Source organism: Spea bombifrons, chromosome 11 (genome assembly GCF_027358695.1).
Source record: "Spea bombifrons isolate aSpeBom1 chromosome 11, aSpeBom1.2.pri, whole genome shotgun sequence".
NCBI lineage: Eukaryota > Metazoa > Chordata > Amphibia > Anura > Pelobatidae > Spea > Spea bombifrons.
Window position 1 is genome coordinate 13,034,412 of NC_071097.1, and position 25,324 is coordinate 13,059,735.

The 25,324-nt window shown below is 42.7% G+C and overlaps 1 protein-coding gene across 1 annotated transcript in view; it reads left to right on the forward strand.

The window, feature by feature from the left end:
* Window positions 1–25,324, forward strand: part of NUDT13 (nudix hydrolase 13) — a 41,859-nt gene that overhangs the window by 3,932 nt on the left and 12,603 nt on the right. The window contains exons 3-9 of the mRNA XM_053451321.1: window positions 8,064–8,174; window positions 17,733–17,872; window positions 18,549–18,656; window positions 18,894–19,000; window positions 23,547–23,672; window positions 24,564–24,675; window positions 25,007–25,155. Coding sequence (XP_053307296.1) covers window positions 8,098–8,174; window positions 17,733–17,872; window positions 18,549–18,656; window positions 18,894–19,000; window positions 23,547–23,672; window positions 24,564–24,675; window positions 25,007–25,155 — 819 coding nt within the window. The 5' untranslated portion in view covers window positions 8,064–8,097. The remainder of the gene's footprint in view (window positions 1–8,063; window positions 8,175–17,732; window positions 17,873–18,548; window positions 18,657–18,893; window positions 19,001–23,546; window positions 23,673–24,563; window positions 24,676–25,006; window positions 25,156–25,324) is intronic.

The following is a 25,324-nucleotide window of genomic DNA, read 5'->3' on the forward strand; positions in this document are numbered from 1 at the left end:
TATGTTACACGAAAATGTACATTGTTTCTCTATTGTAATTTAAATATTGTCTTGTGTGTCATCCCTGAAGTCCTGTATACATGATATCATCCCCCACTGTGACCTTTACTGTTAATGTTATGGATCCAAAGTTGTATATAACCTTTTAGGATTTATATTACCTGTCTCTGGCTTCCTTTTGATGTTTAATTGAACGTCCTACACGGTAAAAATGCTGGCACTATGCAGTTGGGGATTTAAAGTTTTTGCCTTCTCTACGTTGTCCCTCATATTCAGCATTTGTTGACCTTCATGTACTTTGGTGTGCTTTTTTTCTTAAATTTGTATAAACCACTCCATGCCTGGGGGGCTTTCTATCTTTGAGAAACATCAGATTGTGCTCCACAAGAGGAACAGTGCTGCTGAAACATCACTGAAGCTAAAACAAGAGGAGAGACTGCAATTCTTACCACGGATTGCATGCAGAAGAGAGGTGGCAGTTGCTATGAGGAGAATGGGCAAACGCCGTAAGATCCAATAAGTGGATGATCTGAGCTGATTTAAAGGGAGTGAGGAGAAGGGAGAGAACATTACACTAGATGATGGTGGCCTGCCATGCTGAAATTTAATTTAATTATCTCCAAAACTACTACTCCATTAAGAAATAAAGTTATGCCAAAAGCTGTTATTCCCCACAGTTCCCCATTATGCTTTCAAAGTGTTTTGTTTACTTCAAAACATGTGTCTGTACATAAATAGACCAGCTCTTGAAATTACATTTATTAATCTAAACTTTCCAATGCATATTTATTATGTTTTACCATACAACAGGCTAACCTTCGTACATTCATGAAAACAAACTTGCAGTCAAAATCAGCTATTACAAGGGCAATAGGGACCACAGCTGTTTTCTTGAAAACAATAAGTTATGAGATAGTTACATAGTACATAAGTTTGAAAAAAAGACCTAAGTCCATCAAGTTCAACCCTTCTACCTAACCTTCCTAGTCTTAATCCAAAAGAAGGCGAAAAACCCTAATTAAGCTACTTCAAATTCTGCCATCAGGGGAACAATTCCTTCTCAACTCCAAGAGGCAATCGGATTTCTCCTTGGATCAAGAAGCTCTAAAATATTAATTTTATTTATATCCCTGTATGTCATGCCTTTCTAAGAAAATATCGAGACCCCTTTTGAAGGCATCTAATGTATTTGATGACACCACCTCCCTAGGCAATGAATTCCATACCTTTATTGTCCTCACTGTAAAGAAGCCCTTCCTTTGTTGTCTATGAAACCTGCGCTCTCCCAGTCTCAGAGTACACATACCATATAGTAAACCTTACCTGTGTCAAAAATCCACACGTGCACAAAAACGACTAATAAAGTGCTTGTGAATGTGTGTGATTTAGTGTCAGGAGTAATATATTGTAAATGCTTCTGTTTTTTTTAGGTATTAAGAAAATAACTTGCGCATGTGTTACAGTGGTATAAGCAAAGTTAAAGAGAACCACATCCCATAATGTTTTTTATAGAAAGTCCAAAACAGTAACATTGACAGCACGTCGTTATCTTTTATGGAGAAAACAACAGAAACACTTCTGGCTCCCTGGCCATCTTTTATATCTGGTCTTGATACGCATAAAATGCCTAGAAGATTTTATGGCATATGCAAAGCAAATTGCCTTCTAATATAATTCTAAAAAAAATATAAATATTGTGATGCTGTAAACCCCAGGGAGATGATTTGGCGCATACAAGTCATGCATATGGGTCCCTGGGGTGGAGCAGTTGGAGAGCAGGGTGGGCCAATGCTTCGTTCCCCCTTCCAGTGGAAAATCCATGCAGGATTTTAGAAGAGGCTAGAGGTCTTCAGGATTCTGTCCAGGATTCCTATGAGGCCTGTACCAGGCACAGGTGCTGGGCATTAAAGCCCTCTGGAGCCTTACGATCAGGGAGACTGTTGTGGGGAGAGATTCCCTGAAGAAGACTATCTCTGAATCAAGTGAGGCAATACTTGCCTGGACGTTTTGTGTGTTGTGTGGGAGAGGTTTTCCAAAGCCTGGCTTAACTGGTTCTGGCTGGGAGGTCTAGTTAGTGGTTGTTTAGGGTGGCCAGTCTGGGCCAGCATAGGATAGCTAGAGTGGGCTTCAGTTGGGAACTAGGTTTGCTTCTTTTATGATTTTGTTTTGGGATGTTTCAGTTGAGCAGTTGAAAATAAATCACTGTTTGTTACAAGTCCGTGGTCCCTAGAGTACTATGCTTAAAACCCCTAACTGTGACATTTATGGCCCTCATGCTACAGGGTTGTCGCAATATTATAAAAGTTTTCAAGTTTTTACAGAAGGAGATGGTTAACAAAGGTATAACTGCATTAACACAATGAGGGAAATTTTGGTACAAATTAAAGGAAAGGAACACTGGGAATACAGACCTATTAATTTGAAAAATAATTGCCATTGAGAAATATTGTTTCATTGAACTCACAGCTGATCAAACATAGCAAACAGTTATTATTGTTTCATAGAAAGGGAACTTGTTTGTTTGTCCTCCACTGTAACATTTGCACTGCAATCAATTCCCATCTGAAGACCTTTGAGTCGGGTGGATTTCACGCTGTATTTATTTGAAAAGGCTTAACAAACAGTTGTTGTTTTTCTTTCCTTTTTTTTCTTCAAGAAAAGTAAGAAAATGTTTCTCCTGGAAAAGTAAGTTCATCTATGTATAACATCTGATGATGTCACAAGTACATGTCAGAGACATGTAGCAAAGAGCAAACAATTCTAAGTCTTAGCTTACAGTAATGGGTGAACTGGGCCTTACGCAGTTATATATATTCTACACTGTGTCAAGCTATCCCGAGTCACAGAGACATTAATAGATTAAGGACCAGGGCTGTCTTAAGTCAAACTATTTTTCCCTCAATGTCTCTGTTTCCCTCTTATAGGCCTGCGACAACTGGCTGAGACAGTATAATGTTTCTTCCATGTACCAGCTAAAAGTTTCAGATGAAGGGTCCAAGGGTCTTCTACAGACAACATACAAATGTAGTGGTTTTTGTACCTCACCAACATATCACAGGACCTCCTCAGGGGTTCAAAAACACCTAAGGTTTCAAGCTGCCTCGACCTTAGGATCACATTTTCCTCCCTCTTACACATACTTACTTGTTCCGAGCTAAAAGGGGGATAAAGCAGTCAATGGCCATATGAAATTCTCTGATATCTTAACAGTGTTCCAATGGTCCTTGAGCTGTCCACTGTTAAGGCCGAGACAACCATCGGCACGCATTTTTAATATCTAAATTCCAATTTCTTGGAGTGCTTACCATTTCTACTAGACCAGTTTCCTAGAATGAATAAGAAAATCTAGCAATTCTTGACCCTCTTGGCATCATTATATATTAAATATATTTAACTAGATCCAAAAAACTGAGGTATAAATAGACGTTGACAACAAATAATATGCACAAGAAAATGAACTGGATAGTAGTGGTATATATATATATATATATATATATATATATATTGTAGGGGACAGCTCACGCATGGGGCGGCAATGACAGTTTCACACAGGTTTCCAACGTAAAAGCGCGTTTATTTAGATGTTGTAGTCACAGAGCACCTTGTAAACAAAACAAACTATAAGCCTGTCCGGCTCTAACTAAACAGCAGGATACCTCTCTAGCAGCCTAAGGTCTGACGCAAAGCAAAGTAACCAGTTTTGTATGGGGTAAAGCTTCATACCTGGTAAGCTGCAGCGCTGGCTGTAGCTGCTCCTTCATTCAGTTTCTCCCTTCACCTGCAAACTTAACAGCCCTCTCTTTTAAGGCTTCCTCCCCAGTAACGAGCTTAGGAAGCCTCACCTGAGAGCACCTGGGTTTGCTACCATGCCTGGCAGAGGTAACCAGGTGAGATATATATACCATCAACCACGCTCCCATACACTTTACCACATATCCCCCCCGTCGACTCCAGACCAGAGGTCTGGACAGCGTCAGCAACCATACAGTACACCCTGGACAACGCATCCGCATTCCCATGTAACTTCCCTGGTCTATGCTCCACTGTAAATCTAAAATTTTGCAAGGAGAGAAACCATCTGGTCACTCTTGCATTCCTCTCCTTATTCTGTTTCATCCATGCCAGAGGAGCATGGTCAGTCACCAACACGAATTCCCTGCCCAGGAGATAATATCTCAGGGACTCCAACGCCCACTTGATGGCGAGACACTCCCTTTCCACTATGGCATAATTTTCCTCGGCTGGGGTCAGTTTCCTACTCAAGTACAGCACTGGGTGTTCTTCCCCATTAACCACTTGTGACAAAACTGCCCCCAAACCTCTAGCAGACGCGTCTGTCTGAACCAGAAATGGTTTCCTAAAATCAGGGGAAACGAGCACTGGCTGGTCACACAGGACAGACTTCAGACTCTGAAAAGCCCTTTCTGCCTCGGGGTTCCACTTTACCATCACTGACTTACCACCCTTTGTTAAGTCTGTCAATGGTGTGGCCATGGAGGCAAAATTGGGCACGAACCGACGGTAGTACCCGGTTATGCCAAGGAAAGCCCTCACTTGTTTCTTTGTTACTGGCCTAGGCCAGTTCTGTATCGCCTCAATCTTATTGATCTGGGGTTTAACCAGCCCCCTACCAATGATATAACCCAGGTATCTTGCTTCCTCCAGACCCACTGCACATTTTTCAGGGTTTATGGTTAGGCCTGCATCACTAATGGAGTCTAACACGCCCTGTACCTTACCGAGGTGACTTTTCCAGTCAGACGAAAAAATTACCACATCGTCCAGGTAAGCAGCGGCATAATCACGATGTGGTCTCAAAATCAGATCCATCAGCCTCTGAAAGGTAGCAGGGGCCCCATGTAACCCAAATGGCATCACAACATACTGGAACAGGCCCTCTGGAGTGGAAAAGGCAGTCTTCTCTTTAGCCTCCTCAGTTAACGGTATCTGCCAATAGCCCTTTGTAAGGTCAAGTGTTGTAATGTACCTTGCCTTCCCAAGCCTCTCAACCAGTTCATCCACTCGGGGCATGGGGTACGCATCAAACTTTGAGACCTCATTTAATCTCCTGAAGTCATTACAGAACCTCCACGTCCCGTTGGGCTTTGGGATTAGCACTATGGGGCTTGACCACTCACTAGTAGATTCCTCAATAACACCTAATTCAAGCATGCGTCTGACCTCCGTGGATACCGCCTCTCTACGGGCTTCTGGTATCCTGTATGGCTTCAGGTTCACTTTACTGTGAGGCTCAGTTTTAATATGGTGTTTTATGAGGTGGGTACGGCCAGGTAGGTCCGAAAACTTTCGTCTGTTTTCCTGCAGGAACTCCCTCACCTCCTGCTTCTGGGGCACTGACAGTGCCTCTCCTATGGTTACTGGGGGAACTGGTTGCCCCACTTCTTTGACCCCTGCCTGGGTCGCCCCCAAAGACTCCCGCTCTTTCCACGGCTTGATCAGGTTTACGTGGTAAACCTGGAAGGGTTTTCTCCTGCCCGGTTGATGGACCTTGTAGTTCACCTCACTCATCTTCTCTACAACCTCATAGGGACCCTGCCACTTGGCTAAAAACTTACTTTCAACGGTGGGCACTAAAACCAGGACCCTGTCCCCAGGATTAAAGGCCCTCAACCTGGCAGATCTGTTATAAATTCTGCTCTGGGCCTCCTGCGCTCTTTGCAGATGCGTTTTAACTATAGGCATCACCGTCGCTATTCGCTCCTGCATCTGAGCCACATGTTCAATAACACTCTTATGTGCTTGTTCGGCACGTAGTCCATAGTCACAAGGCCAGCCCGAACCAAAGTCACCAGGCTACCTGAGTCCAAAAGTGCCTTCACGGAGCAGTCACCTATCTTCACCATACAAAAATGCGGCTCAGTCTCTGATTCTGGAATGGCTGCACAAACAGGTTCTGCAAACAGGGACTGACGCCGACTAGCGTCACACACCATGGGCTCTGAGTTAAGAGGGCAATAGGCGGCTATGTGTCCCCACTCATGGCACCTCCAGCACTGGGGGGTCCCTGGCCTCCTTAGTAGGGAGCCCTTTCTAGGATTGTGGGGTCCCAGGGGTTCAGGATCAGTCTTTTGCCCTTGCCCAAACTCTAGAGCCCTGCTCTCTCTCACATTTTTCCATACACCTCCAGCTGGAACTCTCTTACCCAAAGATGTCGCGGGTCTGACAGTCTTGGAAGGTGTTGGTGCCGCAGGGACCTCACGGAGGAAGTCCTCGGTTGCTATGAACCTTTCCACCATGTTGACAAGCTGCTCAGCAGTTCTGGGGTCTCCATGCCCAACCCACCGTTGTAGCTCCGCCGGGAGGGCGCGGAGGTAGTGGTCCACTACCACCTTTTCCACAATCTGGGCTGGTGTAGTGGATTCTGGTTCCAGCCACTTGCGTACAAGATGAATCAGATCATACATCTGGGACCTGGCAGGCTTGCCCATGGTGTATTTCCAACAGTGGACTCTCTTGGCCCGAACAGCGGGCGTAACACCCAGGCGAGCAAGGATCTCCATTTTTAGTTTTGTAAAGTCCCGGACATCCTGCTCCCCGAGGTCATAGTAGGCCTTTTGCGGTTCACCAGTCAGGAAGGGTGCAATCACTTCTGCCCACTCTGCAACTGGCAGTCTCTCTCTCTCCGCCACTCTCTCAAATACGGCGAGGTAGGCCTCAACGTCGTCGTCGGGTGTCATTTTTTGTAAGCCCCACTGAACGGCCCTCCTCACGTTAACAGTCTCAAGGGGGCTTGCCTCCACTTGTTGGGACTGAGCCACAACAGTCTCTCTGAGCGCAGCAATCTGCTCCATTAACAGGCGATTCGTTTCCTGTTGTTGGGCCATAGTCTGCTGTTGCGCATGTTGCTGGGCGTGAAAAGCCTCTGCATGAAACTTCCGTTGCTGTTCCAAGGCCTGCTCATGTCTCAGGTTAGCCTGTATCAGCTGCTTTATCACTTCCTCCATTGTGCCGGATGGGCCTTACAGTGCTGCAGCCTTCACTCAGGACATATGCTTCCGGCCCTTTAAATGTCCACAAAATTCAGATGCTGTGTTTTGTCCTGCCGTTGCTCCTAGCACCACTCTGCCCGCATTCTCCACCAATTGTAGGGGACAGCTCACGCATGGGGCGGCAATGACAGTTTCACACAGGTTTCCAACGTAAAAGCGCGTTTATTTAGATGTTGTAGTCACAGAGCACCTTGTAAACAAAACAAACTATAAGCCTGTCCGGCTCTAACTAAACAGCAGGATACCTCTCTAGCAGCCTAAGGTCTGACGCAAAGCAAAGTAACCAGTTTTGTATGGGGTAAAGCTTCATACCTGGTAAGCTGCAGCGCTGGCTGTAGCTGCTCCTTCATTCAGTTTCTCCCTTCACCTGCAAACTTAACAGCCCTCTCTTTTAAGGCTTCCTCCCCAGTAACGAGCTTAGGAAGCCTCACCTGAGAGCACCTGGGTTTGCTACCATGCCTGGCAGAGGTAACCAGGTGAGATATATATACCATCAACCACGCTCCCATACACTTTACCACAATATATATATATATATATATATATATATATAGTTTTCTTCACCCTTGTGTTTGTGCCCATAGAGTCTGATTTCAATTGCTCGTATGTAATTGCTTTAGGCATGTCGCTTACCCGCTCTTACCAAGATATAGGAGGAAATGTTACTTCTAGATTGTAAGCTTGTTTGAACAGGGCCCTCCTCACCTGTTGTCTCTGTAAGTCAAATTGTTATGTTACATACCACTTTTTATGTCCTGTCTACCCATTGTACAGCGCTACGGAATTGGATGGCGCTATATAAACAATAAATAATAATAATAAAGAAGACAATACTGCCAACAGGATTAATAATGCCACTCATGTGAGTGCATACTTATAAATGTATCTTCCGTTTACACACTGCGGACAGTTGGTATATTTGGAGACATGAAGGCTGGCTGATGCGGCTGTAAATCATGCATTAAGCATTGTTGATTGTTGCTGGTTTTTTGTTGTTGTTTTTTTTTTTGACAATTAATTGTAGTTTTAATTTGCATTATGGCTGTCTTTCAGGTAGTTTTCCCGTTGTAGTAGGCAGCTCCAGAAGATGTTGCGGGGTCTTGTTAACCATCCAGTAGCCTCTTTGTGCTTCAGGCTAAGCTCTTCATATGTCAGACAAACACGGTAAGCTTATCCACATACCCTCCCACTCCTCTTGCCCTCCTTCCAACATTGCACTCTGGTATGCCTGTTCTGGATGTCATAAACAGCTATATGTGATTACTCCATCCATAGTTCCCTATACTTTCTTATAGTAACTGAAACATCGGTGCTTCAGTCCTTTCTGATGGCTTTTATCAAGAGAAACACACTTCTATAGAATAATCCTGAACATAACAATTTTACTTTGGTATTTTGTTGGTTATACTGGATGAATGTTGAGAATTACTGGTTTTGATACTGGTGATTTTCCCCTGATGATTTAATTAGGTATTTATTATGATTGGTATGCAGGACCAGGATGTTGTCTGTGCAGCAATGTATTTTTCTTCCCTGCTGCCCTAGGCCCAACCTAAGGGAGCGTTCACAACCAACACCTCCTCGGTGGGCTTCTGCACCCCATTAAAAAGTGTGCTGTAACGTTTTGTGTCTTAATGGTGTGCAGCACAGGATAACGAAGGGGCTTGATTACTCAATAGGGCAATCTGCCCTCTGGTTTGGCAACAAGGGGATTCCTGCCCCACTAGAAACTGCCATCTTAGGCCTAGTCAGCCAATGCCAGGATATGTCACTGGGTATGTGTGCTATATATATATATATATATATATATATATATATATATATATACACAGTGGATATAAAAAGTCTACATGCCCCTGTTAAAATGCCAGGGTCTTGTGATGTTAAAGAATGAGACAAAGATAGCCTGGGAAACTGCTTGCGCGTGCGCTCCGCGCTAAGAGGGCAGCTGCGTTTATCCCCAAGATTAAGGATGACAAGGGGTCTTTGCGCCATGACACTAAGGATATTGCTGCCAGTTTTGCGCACTATTACCGGGAGCTCTATAACATCTCCCAGGGGCATGAACCTGATACTCATACTGCGTCGCTCATGGATGCGTATCTGACTAAACATCTCAAGAAGCGTATTTCGAGTGCGGATAGGGACAGCCTCAACTCTCCCATCACTCTGGAGGAACTAGAGAGGGCCCTTAAATCCTCCGCTCAGGGTAAAAGTCCGGGTCCGGATGGGCTCACCCTTCCCTATTATAAGAAGTTCTTCTCGGTACTAGGACCCCATATGGTCGCTCTTTTTAATTCGCTTGCCACTGGAGGCTCCCTTGATTCTCACTCTAATGTGGCTCACATCACAGTGATCCCAAAGCCTGGCAAGGATGCTGAATTATGTGGCAGCTATCGCCCGATTTCGTTAATTAATAATGATCTTAAGTTACTCGCGAAGGTTCTGGCCCTTCGACTCTCATCGCTCATTCCGCCTTTAATACACAGCGACCAGGTAGGATTTGTCCCCGGTAGGGAAGCTAGGGACAACACGATTAAGGTATTGGACTTACTGGCACTGGCTCAGTATAGGCAGACCCCCTTCCTCCTGGTCTCCTTTGACGCAGAGAAGGCCTTCGACAGGGTCTCGTGGGCCTTCCTGTTTCGGGTTTTGGAGCGGTTGGGGTTGGGCCCTCATTTCATACAGCAGGTGCGGGCCCTTTACACCCTACCTTCAGCCTGTGTGAGGGTCAATGGTGTCTTATCTGAACGCTTTTTGTTGGCCAACGGCACGAGACAGGGATGTCCCCTGTCTCCTTTATTGTTTATTTTAATGATGGAGCCCCTCGCTAATGCTATCCGCTCGAACAGGGAAGTTTCTGGCCTTACGGTGGCGGGGATAGAGTATAAGCTTTCTATCTATGCAGATGATATGTTATGCTTGTTGTCTGACCCGCTTACATCTCTTACGCATGTCACGGCTGAGCTTCAGCGGTTTCATACGGTTTCACAGTACAAGATCAATATTCAAAAGTCCGAGATTCTGGGGTCTCATGTGTCTCCCTCCCTGAAAGCTACTATTCAATCTTCCTTTCCTTTTCGTTGGGTTGATAAATACCTGACCTATCTCGGTGTCCACATTCCGGCGGACCTATCGACCCTGGTTAAGGTTAATTTTGTACCACTTCTGTCTTCGGTCATTGCTGACCTCAGACGCTGGTCTGTCCCTCATATTTCCTGGTTTGGCAGGGTGGGTGTTCTGAAGATGAACATCCTCCCGAGATTTTTGTATTTGGTCCAATCGCTCCCTGTATATTTACCTAGACCCTATCTTAGGGCGTGGCGTAGAGCTCTCACCAGGTTTGTATGGTCTGGTCGCCCCCCCAGACTCGGCTATCGTTATCTCACGCGGCCGAAGGACTGTGGCGGATTGGGTCTCCCGGATGTTGAGGGGTATTGGATCGCTTCGCACGCGCGTCGGGTGGTGGAATGGGCGTCCTACGCTCCTCGGCAATGGGTTCAAATTGAGGATTCCTCCTTTGGGGCGGATATTTCGGCCGTTCCATGGTTGGCTGATGTTCACCGTCGTCCACTGATTGGTGACCACCCGACCCTGCGCCCCACACTTAGGGTGCTTCAATTTCACCTGAGGCGGTTGGGCTGGCTGGGGTCCCCAGGTCATCTGTATCCGATCTCCTCTAATCCGGCCTTTCCTCCGGGTGTGGGTTGCGGTGCTATTGGCCTCTTGTTGCCTGATGGTGTGAGGGTCCTCCGGCTCCACCACTTATTCCAGGATGGTGAGCTCCGGCCGATTTCCGCCGTATCCCGCATTACCCCGGTTCCTTTTAGCCTTATATTCCTGTACCATCAAATTAAACATTTCATGCGGACGTTGTCCCCTGCATATGACCCTGCGGCTCCGTCTACCCCCTTTGAGATTGTGTGTGATGATAGGGCTCGCCACGCCCACCTACTGTCCACTTTGTATCGTCTGTATGTGTCGCAATGCTCCCAGGCCAAGCCATATTTTCTTGGCCTCTGGGAGAGGGATCTGGGCTTCTCCATCGATGTTGAGGCATGGGCCAAAATTATGCTTCTTGCACATAAGGGAGCCATTTCTTCTAAACTTCAGGAAACATCTTACAAATTACTTACTAGGTGGTATAAGGTTCCGTCGGAGCTCCACCACTTCCTGCCCCAGGTCTCTCCGCAGTGTTGGCGCTGTGGTTCGGGTGTTGGCTCTTACCTTCATATTTGGTGGGACTGCCCCCTGATACGGCCCCTTTGGACAGCCGTTGAAGCGGTGCTCCGGGCAATAGTTGATCCCGATCTTCTCCTCACCCCTGGGATGGTTCTCCTACATCATACGCGGTCGAGCCTGGGCTCCTATAAACGATCTCTTACTATTCAGCTTCTTAACGCCGCTAGGGCCACTATCCCTAGGTTTTGGAAACAATCCTTCACTCCTCCGATCTCTGCCTGGTTGGCTTCTGTTAATTTTCTATGTCAAATGGAGGATTTGGTTATGTCATCTAGGGGCGATGGGTTTAGGAACGGTCTGAAGTGGTTGCCATGGCAGGACTTCCTCAGCTCACCCACCTTCTCTACGGTTCTGCCGGGCATCTCTGACTCCCCGCCGGCTCTAGCTCCTGTCTAGCTCTCCCTAGGCTCTATGCTGTGTCTGCCTTTACCAATTTAGGGTGTGTTTCCTACCCGGCACCTCCAATAACTGCAACTTGGTGCATTTTTTTTTTCTTGTCATACGTCCCTATTTTTTGTTTTATTTGGTTGTTCTTTGTTACTCGGTCCGTTTCACTTCGGCTATGATATGTTATCCTCTCAGTTTCTTCGAGTGTGACATGCCCTGCCTGGCAGGTCAGCTGCCTTTTGCAAGGTTTCTGGTTTTACATGCGTACTCTCCCTTGCATTACGCTCGTTTGTCGTGCTGTTTTATGCTGTGCCTGATGGACGTGTTAACACTTGTCATGCTTGTTTTATCACTCCTTTGTGCATCTAGAATTGTACTTTTTATTTGTGGTGATTGAACTGTTTTATATTCGTGTTTCAATAAACTGAGAATTGATAAAAAAAAAAAAAAAAAAAAGAATGAGACAAAGATAAATCATGTTGTTGAAGCACCTTTTGATTTTATTACAGCAATCAATCTTTTTGGGTAGGATACTATTAGCATGGCACATCTTGTCTTGCCAGTATTTGCCCACTCTTCTTTTGCAAAAGCGCTCCAAATCTGTATTTCGAGGACACAGGACACAGTCCTCTTCAGATCACCCCACAGATGTTCAATTGGATTCAGGTCTGGGCTGTGGCTGGGCCATTCCAAAACGTTAATCTTCTTCTGGGGAAGCCATGCTTTTGTGGATTTGGATGTGTGCTTTGGGTCGTCGTCGTGCTGAAAGGTGAACTTCCTCTTCATCTTCCTGACGGACGCTTGAAGGTTTTGTGCCAAAATTGCCTGGTATTTGGATCTGTTCATAATTCCCTCCACCCTGCCTAAGGCCCCGATTCCAGCTAAAAAGAAACAGCCCCAAAGCATGATTCTGCCACCACCATGCTTCACTGTGGGTATGGTGTTCTTTGGGTGATGTGCAGTGTTGTTTTTGCACCAAACATACCTTTTGGAATTATGGCCAAAAAGTTCAACCTTGGTTTCATCAGACCATGACACATTTTCCCACGTGCTTTTTGGGGACTTGATGTTTGTCCCGGGCTTGGATGTTTTTCTTTGTAAGAAAAGGCTTCCGTCCTGCCACCCTACCCAATAGCCCATATGAAGAATACAGGACATTGTTGTCACGTGTAGCACACAGCCAGTACTTGCCAGAAATTCCTGCAGTTCCTTTAATGTTGCAGTAGGCCTCTTGTAAGCCTCTCTGATCCGTTTTCTTCTAGTCTTTTCATCAATTTTGGAGGGACGTCGAGTTCTTGGTAATGTCTCTGTTGTTCCATATTGTCTCCACCTGATAATGTGTTCCATGGTATAGCTAATGCTTTGGAAATTCTTTTCTACTGTTCTCCTGACTGATGCCTTTCAACAATGAGATCTCTCTGATGCTTTGGAAGCTCTCTGCAGACCATGGCTTTTGCTCTGAGATGTAACTAAGCAAATGTCAGGTAAATCCTACTAGAACAGTTGAACATTATTTGTGATTAATCAGAGTCACTTTAAATGATGGCCGGTGTGTAATGACTTCTATTTAACATGAGTTGAAATGTGATTGGTTAATTCTGAACACGGCCCCAGTTATAAGAGGGTGTGCACACTTATGCAACCAGGTTATTGTGAGGTTTTTTTCCCCCTCAAAGATTTCAGTTTGTTTTGCAATTGAATTGTTACATTATAGGTCACATTAAAGGTGGAAAAAGTTCTGACATGATTTATCTTTGTCTCACAAGAACCTGGCATTTTAACAGGGGTGTGTAGACTTTCTATATCCACTGTATATATATGTATATATATATATATATATATATATTTATACACACACACACATATACACACAGACCACTTTATGAGGTACACCTGTTCAATTGCTTCTTAACACAAATAGCTAATCAGCCAATCACATGGCAGCAACTCAATGCATTTAGGCATGTAGACATTGTCAAGACATTCAAAATGAGCATCAGAATGGGGATTTAAGTGATTTTGAATGGCATGGTTGTTGATGCCAGATGGGCTGGTCTACGTATTTCAGAAACTGATGATCTACTGGGATTTTCACGCACAACCTTCTTTAGGGTTTACAGAGAATGGTCCGAAAAAGAGAAAATATCCAGTGAGCAGCAGTTGTGTGGACGAAAATGTCTTGTTGATGTCAGAGATCAGAGGAGAATGGGCAGACTGGTTTGAGATGACAGAAAAGCAACAGTAACTCAAATAACCACTCGTTACAACCAAGGTACGCAGAATACCATCTCTGAAAGCACAACATGTCGAACCTTGAAGCAGATGGGCTACAGCAGCAGAAGACCACTCCAGGTGCCACTACTGTCAGCTAAGAACAGGAAACTGAGGCTACAATTCGCAATGGAAGAATGGAAGAACGTTGCCTGGTCTGATGAGTCTCGGTTCCAGCTGCAACATTCAGATGTCAGGGTCAGACTTTGGTGTAAACTACCTTGTATCAGTGGTTCAGGGTGGTGGTGGAGGTAGTGTTATGGTGTGGGGGACATTTTCTTGGCACACTTTGAGCCCCTTAGTACCAATTGAGCATAGTTTAAATGTGACAGCCTACCTGAGTAGTGTTGCTGACCATGTCCATCCTTTTATGACCACAGTGTACCGATCTTCTGATGGCTAGTTCCTCCAGGATAACGCACCATGTCACAGAGCTCACAACATCTCAAATTGGTTTCTTGAACATGACAATGAGTTCCCTGTACTCCAATGGCCTCCACAGTCACCAGATCTCAATCCAATAGAGCACCTTTGGGGATATGCTGGAATGCAAGATTTGCATCATAGATGCTCAGTCGACAAATCTGCAGCAACTGCGTGATGCCATCATGTCCATATGGACCAAAATCTCTGAGGAAAGTTTCCAGCACCTTGTAGAAAGTGTGCCACGGAGAATGAAGGCAGTTCTGAAGGCAAAAGGGGTCCAACCCGGTACTAGTAAGGTATACCTAATAAAGTGGCCAGAGAGTGTATATAAAACTGGGGTTTTCCTACTGTTCGAAAAGAGGAGCGTCACATAGGTTTTCCCAATTATAATATGCTGCTGCCAGGATTTCACTTGATATTTCAAGGGAACACCCATTCAGGTTTCTGGAATTTCTACACTAAGCATGCTTCTATGGTACTACCGTAGTTCCAGCAGTAAAATGATGTGGCATAGGAAATCTGCTAAATCATAGCTATTTTAGGCAACTCTATGCCTTTTTTGGTATTTTAAAACATAATTACAGTGGCTATGGTAGTTGCTGTAAATATGCAAATGCCAGTCTTTAGTCTTCATTCCATAATCTGCTCCTCATGAATTGCAGATTGATTTTCAGGAAAAGAGAAAAGGAAAAGTTTAACTTAATTTTCTTTTTCTCAGTCTACATAAGCTGTTCTTGCGTTGTTAAAAACAAAAAACAAAAACAAACATAATATGCATTGCATGGGAATAAACACTAGAAAAGGCCCATGACTCGACAGTTGAAATATATTTCAGGTCATACAGCTAATTGTTTTGTAAACTATATTTTCCTATATTGTAGTTCCCCTGAACTTGGTTGTTCAACTGGTTAATGAGGGGGGTATTTTATGTTGGCATTAAATGACCATGCATGAATCTAAAAGATTATTGTAAGATGTTTGGAATGAAGAGCTACAAACATAATCCAAACTGCATTTAGATAATAGTTTTCTTAATACCACTTTAGAAATAAGGCAACAGATGTGTACATTTAGAGTATTCATTCCGGGTATACACTAATACACTTAAATGTTGTAAAACTGCTTAGGTAAATGGGGGGAATTACAGTGATTGATTTTGTGCATAAAACATAATTTATCATATTGCTTTTTGCAAACATTTGACTTAAAATAGACTGGCTTTAGATTTAAGCAATTTAATCATAAACTTTTAGGATGCCACAGTTTCTAACATAACTAAATACTATTGTTAAAATTACCTACAGCTTGCGCTTTTTCTTTGTCAACCGGTATTGGGAGCACTTTTGCCATTTTTGCGCTATGTCGGTTCAGTGATTATTCTCTTTTCCTGTGAATAGTGTACCCATGTAAACTATATATTGTTTTTTCAAGGAATCTTTTGATACTATAGTTGGATGATAAGCTGAAAATTTAGAATGAGAAATTTTGTAAAAACTAGCGAAAGTTAGAAAAAAACACCAATTTTTTTTATAAATCTTCCCTAATTAGGTAACGTGATGGAAAAAAGCCTCCAAGTTCATCAATTCAGGTGTCTTGATTTCAGAAATACCTAATTTCTATAGATTTTCCATACTTTTCCAGCATACTCACTTTTGTTGCCAAGGTTTAGACATTAATGGCTGTGTGTTGGCAGCAAATTTGCACTGTTATACAGGCTGTACACTCACTACTTTACATTGTAGCAGAGCGTCATTTCTTCAGTGTCACATGAAAAGATATAATAAAATATTTATAAAACTGAGGGGTGTACTCACTTTTGTGAGATACTGTATATATTATATACAGGTGGATGGGCATATAGAAAGAGTGAATTTAGCAGGCACATATGCAGGCCCAGACTGGCCATCGGGCACACCGGGCATTTTCCCGGTGGGCCGGGCAGCCGAGGGCCGGATTGACGTAGGGGCTGATGGAGCTGCAGCTCCAGGCCTCTACCTTAAAATAGGCTTAGTCAGGACCGGACTGACTGTGTACTCACTTTTGTGAGATACTGTATATATTATATACAGGTGGATGGGCATATAGAAAGAGTGAATTTAGCAGGCACATATGCAGGCCCAGACTGGCCATCGGGCACACCGGGCATTTTCCCGGTGGGCCGGGCAGCCGAGGGCCGGATTGACGTAGGGGCTGATGGAGCTGCAGCTCCAGGCCTCTACCTTAAAATAGGCTTAGTCAGGACCGGACTGACTGGGCCTATGCGGGCGCATTAACGCAGGGCATAAGGAGCACCTGCCCCTTAAGCCCGCAGCAACTGCGACCGGGTCTGCCACTCTAGGGGGCCGGACAGAAGGGGATGGGGAGAGGGGGTAGTGTGAATGCGTACAAGAATGAATGAATGAGTAAATGTGTCGATGAAGTGTGTGAATGCGTATGAGAATTAATGAATTCATGTGTGGATGAATTGCTTGAATGATTTGTGAGACTGCATTAATGAATATGTGTTAATGGTTTGTGTGAATGAGTGAGTAAGTGTTTGTGTCTATCATGAATGTTTAAGTAAACATTTGGGGAAATGCAAAGATGGTACATGAAGGGTGGGCTTTAACAATAAATAAATAAAAATGGGCTGCTCAGTCTTAAATGCCCGGGCCTATTTTTTTGTCCCAGTCCGGGCCTGCACATAGGCCTCTAGTGAAATGCATCATAACAAATGTAATTACAATCTTTCAAGTATGTTTGCCTAGTGTATGAAGAAACACTGTGAAATAGCTCAGAATTTTGATAAATGCGATTAGTGGGCAGCATTTAATCTCAAGATTTAACAGAGTAGAAACTGAGAAAGCACACATCTAGTAACGCAAACAAAAAGTCAAGGTGTATATGTATATTGTAGGCAGTAGTGCAAAATAAAGTGTTGATTTTCCACGGATGTGAGTGTGTGTATTTAGTTATCTTATGTGTCGTTGCTTAGATATGAACCTGTAGGGTCTATTCACTAAAGGGAGAGTTGTCAGGAGAGTAGGATATAAACCAACAAATGGTTAAAATACATGTCTCTGAAAATGAGTAAACATTATGGTTTCAGCTTAGACCATGAATAGTCCAAATGAAGCTGCAAGGATCTCAGTGTTCTTGGGCCAAGTAAAATTTTAGCGGAGCATCATGGCAGTCGTAGTTTGCGAAGATCTGGAGCCCTAACCTATTATTATTCTTTTTATAATTTTATTACAGGTGTTACAAGATGTCTTTACCAAAGATACTTTTTATAGATTCCAGCTGCGAGTAGCAAGGATTTGTTTAAATTATTCATGACGTTCTTTGAGCTATTGTTTTTGATTCCGTTAAGCTGTATGTAACCGTATCAAATGCTATTGCTGTTTTTTCTTTTTGTAGCTATCTGTTTGAATTAAAAGAAAATGATGACATTTGTCGCCAGGCGCGGAAATTAGGATCATTTTACCTCTTTCACAATTTATCTCCATTGGTCAAGAAATCAGACAATCGCTATTTTGTTCCAACAATAAGCGCTCAAGGTAATTTATGTTTAGTTGTGTCTGCGGCGAGGTAACACACAGACAACTATGTGTTTAAACTATTAGCATCTATAGTTCTTATAGCACCAACCGACTGCAGATTCCCAGTTGGGTTCAAAACACACACTTAAGATGGGCTTAATTTGCTAAATGGTGAGTTGTCTGGTGAAAATGTTCATCTCACAACATAACTATACAAAACGGTATCCACTGACTTCACAAAAGAGCCAATCCCAACGTTTCTCCTCAATAAGGGTTGGAGTTTTAGGAAAGCACCCTACAATAACTATGCATTATGCTGGGTCACCTCAGCCATTCTTGATAGAGAAGCTCACCGGGGTAAAAATACATTTGCTTCCCAAACTTTACAAAATCAGATCCGGTCTCCTACCCTCTTTGAATTATACAGCTTTTGCATATCCAAGCTTGTCATGGGTGATATAGCCTTGGTGGCATCTAAAACAAGTAACCGCATGGACATTTTAACCGTGCATTTATTATCATTGTTATTAATATTATTTATTGTGTTATATATAATGCTATTGTATTCCGTAGTGCTGTACAATGTTTTTCATTTTAGATTGAAATAAACATTGATAACATAATTTCTCAAAAGAGCCCTTTGCTATTCAGAAATAGTTGCTTCAATTAGAGGATGCGTTTTTTTGGATTCCAGATTTACAAATTACACTTAATAAGCATGGACAGGATGGGCAAAAGATTGAAGATGCAGTTCTGATCGGTTGTACAGACTCATGCATTGCACAGTTTGCAGTGGATCTTGGTAAGAAGTCTTTTAAGGTTTGGAACACATATATAATACATCAAAGTACAAAGCAGCATCCCATAATGGCAGATTTAGAGCCATCAATGTCACATATATATTCCACGTACCCTTTAGATGTCTTACATCGCTTATAAAAGAGCCTTTTATGTTCTAAATGTTATATATATAAGTTTGTGCATTCATTTTTTATGGAATATAATTATGTTAATAGTGTTTTTATTTTATATGATTTAGGACTGTTGGAAAAATCTACTCTAGAAGCAGCACTAGGTGGAAAATTTACCTACCTTCCAAAAGCGTTTATGCAACTGAGTGGGAAAGATGCTCCTCTATTAGCCCAGGTAAGGGTTGACCAATACTCTGCTTTACAAGCTTCAGAAAGAGGGGTTGTGAAGCCTATATTTTAAGACCATTCATTCCCATAAAAAATTTGGTTGTCAAGAAATGTACTTTCCATGTATTGTATAAAATTCCTCCCTTCTGGCAATATCATGCACCTGGCTAGCGCACGTGAGCAATGTCAGGTAGCAAGTTAGTGTATGAATTTTAAACTTAGAACTCTAGAGTACCATAAGCATATGATTAGCCTTTAGAAAAAAAAATCCCACTTATCACTTTAACATAGCCTTTTGGGTTTAACACAGCTTTTTCACATGCACAAGGATTGCTTTCATTTGAAAAAGCTAATTCTTTTCATCAGAGATGAGGTCAGGCATTCTGCTTTCTGGCAAGTTTCAGAAGAGTAGATGGAACAGTGCTTTCTGATGTGTAAAAAAGGAGAATAATGTGATTGCCCGCATATAGAAATGTATATATAGTCATATTGGCCCAAGAATAAGGTGATGCCTTTTATTGGGTTGCATGAGTATTCAGGAACCCCAAGGTTGCTTCTTCAGATGGAAGGCAAAAAAAAACTGAGCGCCAGCGTGACATGACCTTCAGGTGCTCCACCATAGAAGCTTCGTCAGAAGTACCGACCAGCAGCAGCCGAGGTTGTCTTGGCGCATCTGGCAGCCAGTGGATGCGCAATGCGCGATGCACGCAGACGACCTCCGCTGCTACCAGGGACTTCTATGACTGAGCACCGGAAGGTCACGTCACACCGGTGCTCAGTCATAGAAGTCCCGGGTAACAGCGGAGGTTATCTGCGCACACCCAGCTGCCCCCACTTGACACCAAGGAGTCTGGAGCGTGGGGGGGCACCTCTGGGGATGTATTGGTAAGTCTGGGGGGGCATATCAGGGAGGCAGAGTGGCATATAGGGGGTATGAGGCATAGAGTGGCATATAGGGGATATAAGGCATATCAGAGGGAGGCAGAGTTGCATATAGGAGGTATAAGGTATATCTGGGGGGCAGAGTAGCAAGCCGTGGGGCAGATGTGCATAACTGGGGGGCAGTTTGGCAAATAAAAGTAAAAAAAATGCATTTTTACCATATAATTTACATGAATTAATGTTTACTAGTAAAACTTTTTACTATAGGGTAGTCTTATATTCAGGCCTTTTCTTTTTTATATAAATTAATATTCAAATTTTGGGGTTCGTGTTATAATCGAGCAAATGCAGTAGTAATAATCAACAAAACTGTAGCATGAGTAGACATTTGACTACCATCTACCATCATCTACTCTGAATATTTCACCACCATAAATCCATTACTTAGCACATCCTTCTTCCCTGCTGTGGTATGACTCAATAAACCAGTTATCTATATCAGCATGAAATTTTGTATAGTTATTACGTGAGTTATACCAGGAGATCAAGGAATGTATATTTAACTTGCACACAAAAGCCTGTGGGAACATATTTAGTAGAACAGTATAATGAATAGTTTTGCAAGTCCTGACGGAAGGGGCCTTTAAGTTCATAAATCTGTCTCTAGGCGATTCTAGGATGACTCTGCCAGTTGTTTTTTGTATGTCATTTAAAACCTGAGGACACGGAGGCTTGTTGGAACACACAGCATCTCATGGCTTGGGGCAAGTATTTCTTTCATAGCGTCTACGTTATTTGTTTTGGGTGGTTTTCCTCTAGCCTGGACTTGTTCTCAGCTCTGTTGAATAGGTGCGGACATTGAGTGCCCTACTTTTTAATGCAAAACGCCAGCTGAATTTAGACATGCAAAGTGTTCTAGACACACACATCCCCCTTTTGTCTTGGTAAACTGTTCCATTTGAAATATTATAGTGACGTAATGCAGTAGTGATCCTTTAAAACAGCAACCAAATTTGTATCAGTGGGCCAATCTCCTGCACACTGCTGACCCCTATGGTAATGATTTTTGTAATCATTTGTGGTGAAAATATCACTGCTGGGAATGAATGATCTTTTAGATAACATTTATTTACTTCCAGCGGATTCTCTAGTGCTGTTATACCATTACATAAGTTATGGTGGGTAAAGGTGATGGAAAACCTTTCCACTAAAATTTAGCGGTATGTAGAAGCATTATTAAACACTCATCAACAGACACCAGACACCAGACAAGCCAGCAGGCTTGTTTTTCCCTCAGAAATCTCATGGTGCTGCCACAACCACAAGGGATTCTGGGTAGGCGCATGCAAATAAGGTCAACAATTATCACCTTTTGCCTATATATCCACTTTATACATGGATCCCTTGAAAGTAATTGCCCTCTGTACATTCAGCTGTCCATGAGTGGTGATCTGGCCATTCTGCCACTCTGCCACCAGATACGCCCTATACCTCCTATATGCCACTCTGCCTCCTGAATATTCCTTTTAACCCCCTATATGCCACTCTGCCACCAGATATGCCCTATACATCCTATATGCCACTCTGCCTCCTGGATATTCCTTTTAACCACCTATATGCCACTCTGCCGTCCTGACATTCCTTTTAACCCCCTATATGCCAGTCTGCCTCCCTGATATTCCTTTTAACCCCCTATATGCCGCTCTGCCTCCCTAATATTCTTTTTAACCCCCTATATGCCACTCTGCCTCTAGAAAGCCCTTATACACCCCCCATATGCTACTCTTACCCTCCCCCGACTTACCAGTGCATCCCTAGACTTCTCCCCGTGCTTCAGATTCCCTGGTGTGTAGTGGTGACAGCCGGTGGAGTTCTGCGCGATGCACTCAAGCAACCTCTGCCGCTGCCGGCACTTCCGCCGGGACTTCTATGAATGAGCACCGGGAGCAGCGGAGGTTGTCTGGCAGCCGCTGCGCATCTCCGCAGTGCGCGTAGACAACCTCCGTTACTGCTGGCTGGTACCGGAAGGTCATGTCACGCCGGCGCTCAGTCATAGAAGCCCAAGCAGAAGTGCCAGCAGCAGCGGAGGTTGTCTGCACGCATTGCGCAGACGCGCAGCGGCTGCCAGAGAGGCGGATCTCTTAGTCTTGTAGTCAAGATTAGAAGACTACCTTTGCTCTGAAAAAAACCTTGTCTTATAATTGAGCAAATACGGTAATAATAATAATAATAACCAGGTAGCCATTCAGCTTTTGAGTGGTGCTCATCTGTTTGTTTTGTTCTTTTTGTTTTAGAATGCTGTTTGTAATTTAACCCCTAGACGACAATTGACGTGCCAGGCTCATCACAAAAGTGCACCCCTTAAAGACAATTGACGTACCTGACACATCATGGTGTTAAATGAGAAGCCATATGCCTTTTAATTATTGCGGCTACAAAAAAAAAATTTAGGAGGCGATCAACGATTGCCTCCTAAACTTAGCCAGTGTTGCTTAAGTGCCTTATAGAGGCATTCAGCAACATAAAAAATTGTCAGGGATCCTGTTTGATCACTCCTAGCATATATAACTTGTCACAAAAGGGGATAAAAAGAGCTTGGACCGTTACTTGCAGGCTACCCTCTCCTAGTCTCTTACCAAAACAAAGAAAAATACAAATAAAATAAACAGGCTTAACACAGGTCCATGTTATACAGTAGCCCCCCAAGGCTTCTTGGAGTAGTGACTGATCATTATCTACTGTTAATGACATTTGTAATATTTCATTAATGTAAGGACCGGGGCTATTTTACTCTACAGGACCAGGGCATTTTTCATTGTTTTTGCTATGTCTTTCTTTCAAATGTGTGTGTATGTGTATATATGTATGTATGTATATATATATATATATATATATATATATATATATATGCAACAAACTTGCAGAAATCTGTTTTTCGGGTTAGTTGGTAATATAAAATCTTCCAAAAAGATATGTATACATAGATATGTATGTTATAGTAACAAAGTTCATGTATACATTTAATTAAATCATGCACTGGTAGTATTAGGATAGAGGTGTGCAGCCCCCTCCCAAACTATGAATTAGGCAGGACAAACACAGCCCTAGTATGAAGCCAGTCAAGATTGCCAGGGTTGGCCATTCTAAACAACAGTTTAAATGCTTATTTTGCTTTTAGGCTCATGGTTTGTAAATAAGAAGCCACAAGAGTACAGACCCCCATGGAGCTCAGTTAGCTTCAAAAGTTATATCATCATAGGAGTAATCGTCTAGAATAAAGATATTTTAAAGGTTACTATTTTTTCATGGCATCATTCATAGAATAAATTGTAAGGAGAAACACTACTGTTCAAAGGTTTAGGGTTATGCCAAACAAAGACATTTCTAGCTGTAACATACCGATAATTCCAAAAGGGTTTCCTAATGATCGATTAGCCTTTTAAATTAAAACTTGGATTAGCTAACACAATGTACCATTGGAACACAGGAGTGATGGTTGCTGATAAAAGGCCTCTGTTCCATTAGAAATCATTTGTTTTCAGCTACAATAGACATTTATTTTTATTACAATGTTTACTATATTTCTGATCCATTTCATGTTATTTTAACGCCCAACTTTTGTATGGCTTTAAAATATCACATTTTTTCTTGGACTGCTTACAATTTGCCAGGCACAAGCACTACTCCGCTGGCACGACACTCATCAGTTCTGCAGCAAAACAGGTAAACCAACCGTAAAGAATGTGTCTGGGAGCAAACGCGTTTGCAGTACGAATGGAATGATTTATTACCCACAGGTAAGTTAATTGCTTCAGGAACACTCATCCTTACTGTAGTTAGTGTTCAATAGAAAGCAGGTAGCCAGCATAAGCTAATATTCCCACAAATACATTCAAAAGGATTCTGGTATACAGTTTTTCGACAAATACCATATTCTGTATTATGACCACAAATGTAACCATTCATCTAATCAGGATAAAGATATTTATGTGTCTTTTGTAGCATGGCCTTCATCCAGAAAAGCATATAACTATCTAACTTGATTGGGAATTGCCAAGGAACTCTATTGGGTTATTTAACAGTATATTGTTATTATATTTGGATTAATTAACAATGCTACATGACTGCTGTTTATATTTTTATGTATTGTTTTTTTAACTGTACAAAGTGTTTTGGAAGCTTTTTGTTATATCTTCATTTTTGCCAACCAAACACGAGCTTAAAGTCTGATTTTTGTTGGATTTTGGAGTGGAAAGTTAAGTGCATAGTATTGCAGAATAGACTATTTCAAACGGCACACCTATGGCTTTTCAGTGCTGTAGGCTGTTCACGGACATGTTTGACATGTTTGAGTAGTAGTTCATAGGCGTAGCGTTTAAATGGTCAGTCTGGCAGCCTTATTAGTGTAATTTCACAAGGTGCAAGTGTGATCATTAAACACGGCCTTATGTCGCTAACGCTTAGTTTACTTATGACTTTCACAAAATATACATGAATAATACCAGCTTGGTTTATCTTGCCCATTATTTCTGGTGTGCAGGTCCATTTATAACTCTAAATAACTATTTACTACTTTACTATATTTTTTTGTGAAGTGAAGATATCCCAGACTTCTAAGCTAGGTTTACGTGATGCAGATATTTTCACAGGATTATCCAAATGTTTTTGTTATGTTTTTTGTGTTTTAGATGTCTCCAGTAGTTATCACTTTGGTGTCTTATAAGAACCGCTGCCTGCTTGCACGCCAGGAGAGCTTCCCAGCTGGGATGTACACTGCTCTCTCTGGCTTTTGTGACATTGGTAGGTATATCTTTATGTAGGTAGGTAGGGGCTTGGATCATATGTAGTATTAGACCAGGGAACACGTTATGTTGCTGAGGGTAATCTATTACAGGTCTAGTTACGGTAAAGGAAATTGTAATACTGTGCTAATATGCAATGTATAACGCAGTACAAGACTGATCCAAACAATCTTTTGCCCTCTTTGTAAAATGCCTCGGGTATTAGAGGTCTGTTCATACCTCTATTGACATCTGTTTTTAACCAGATTTATTTGGTTGACTTTTGGGTATTAATTTCCCACAACTATTTTACCAGCATTACACTTTTGGTATGACTTTTTTAATTCCAGGTGAGACTCTAGAGGATACCATTCGAAGAGAGGTGGCGGAGGAAGTTGGGTTGGAGGTAGAGTCCCTTAGATATTCTGGATCCCAGCACTGGCCATTTCCCAATAGCTCTCTAATGGTGGCCTGTCAGGCAACAGTGCAGCATGACGAGGTGAGTATTCACTACAATATGAAACAGTAATCACAATATGAGCATTGTTGTACCTTTTTATTTTAAGAATGGAAAGGCTGTATACTACTGAAGAGGCATGCGCTATTTGGTAAAAAGATTCTGATGCCACTGATGATGTGTCTGATTTTGACGTGGCTCAGTTTAGCAT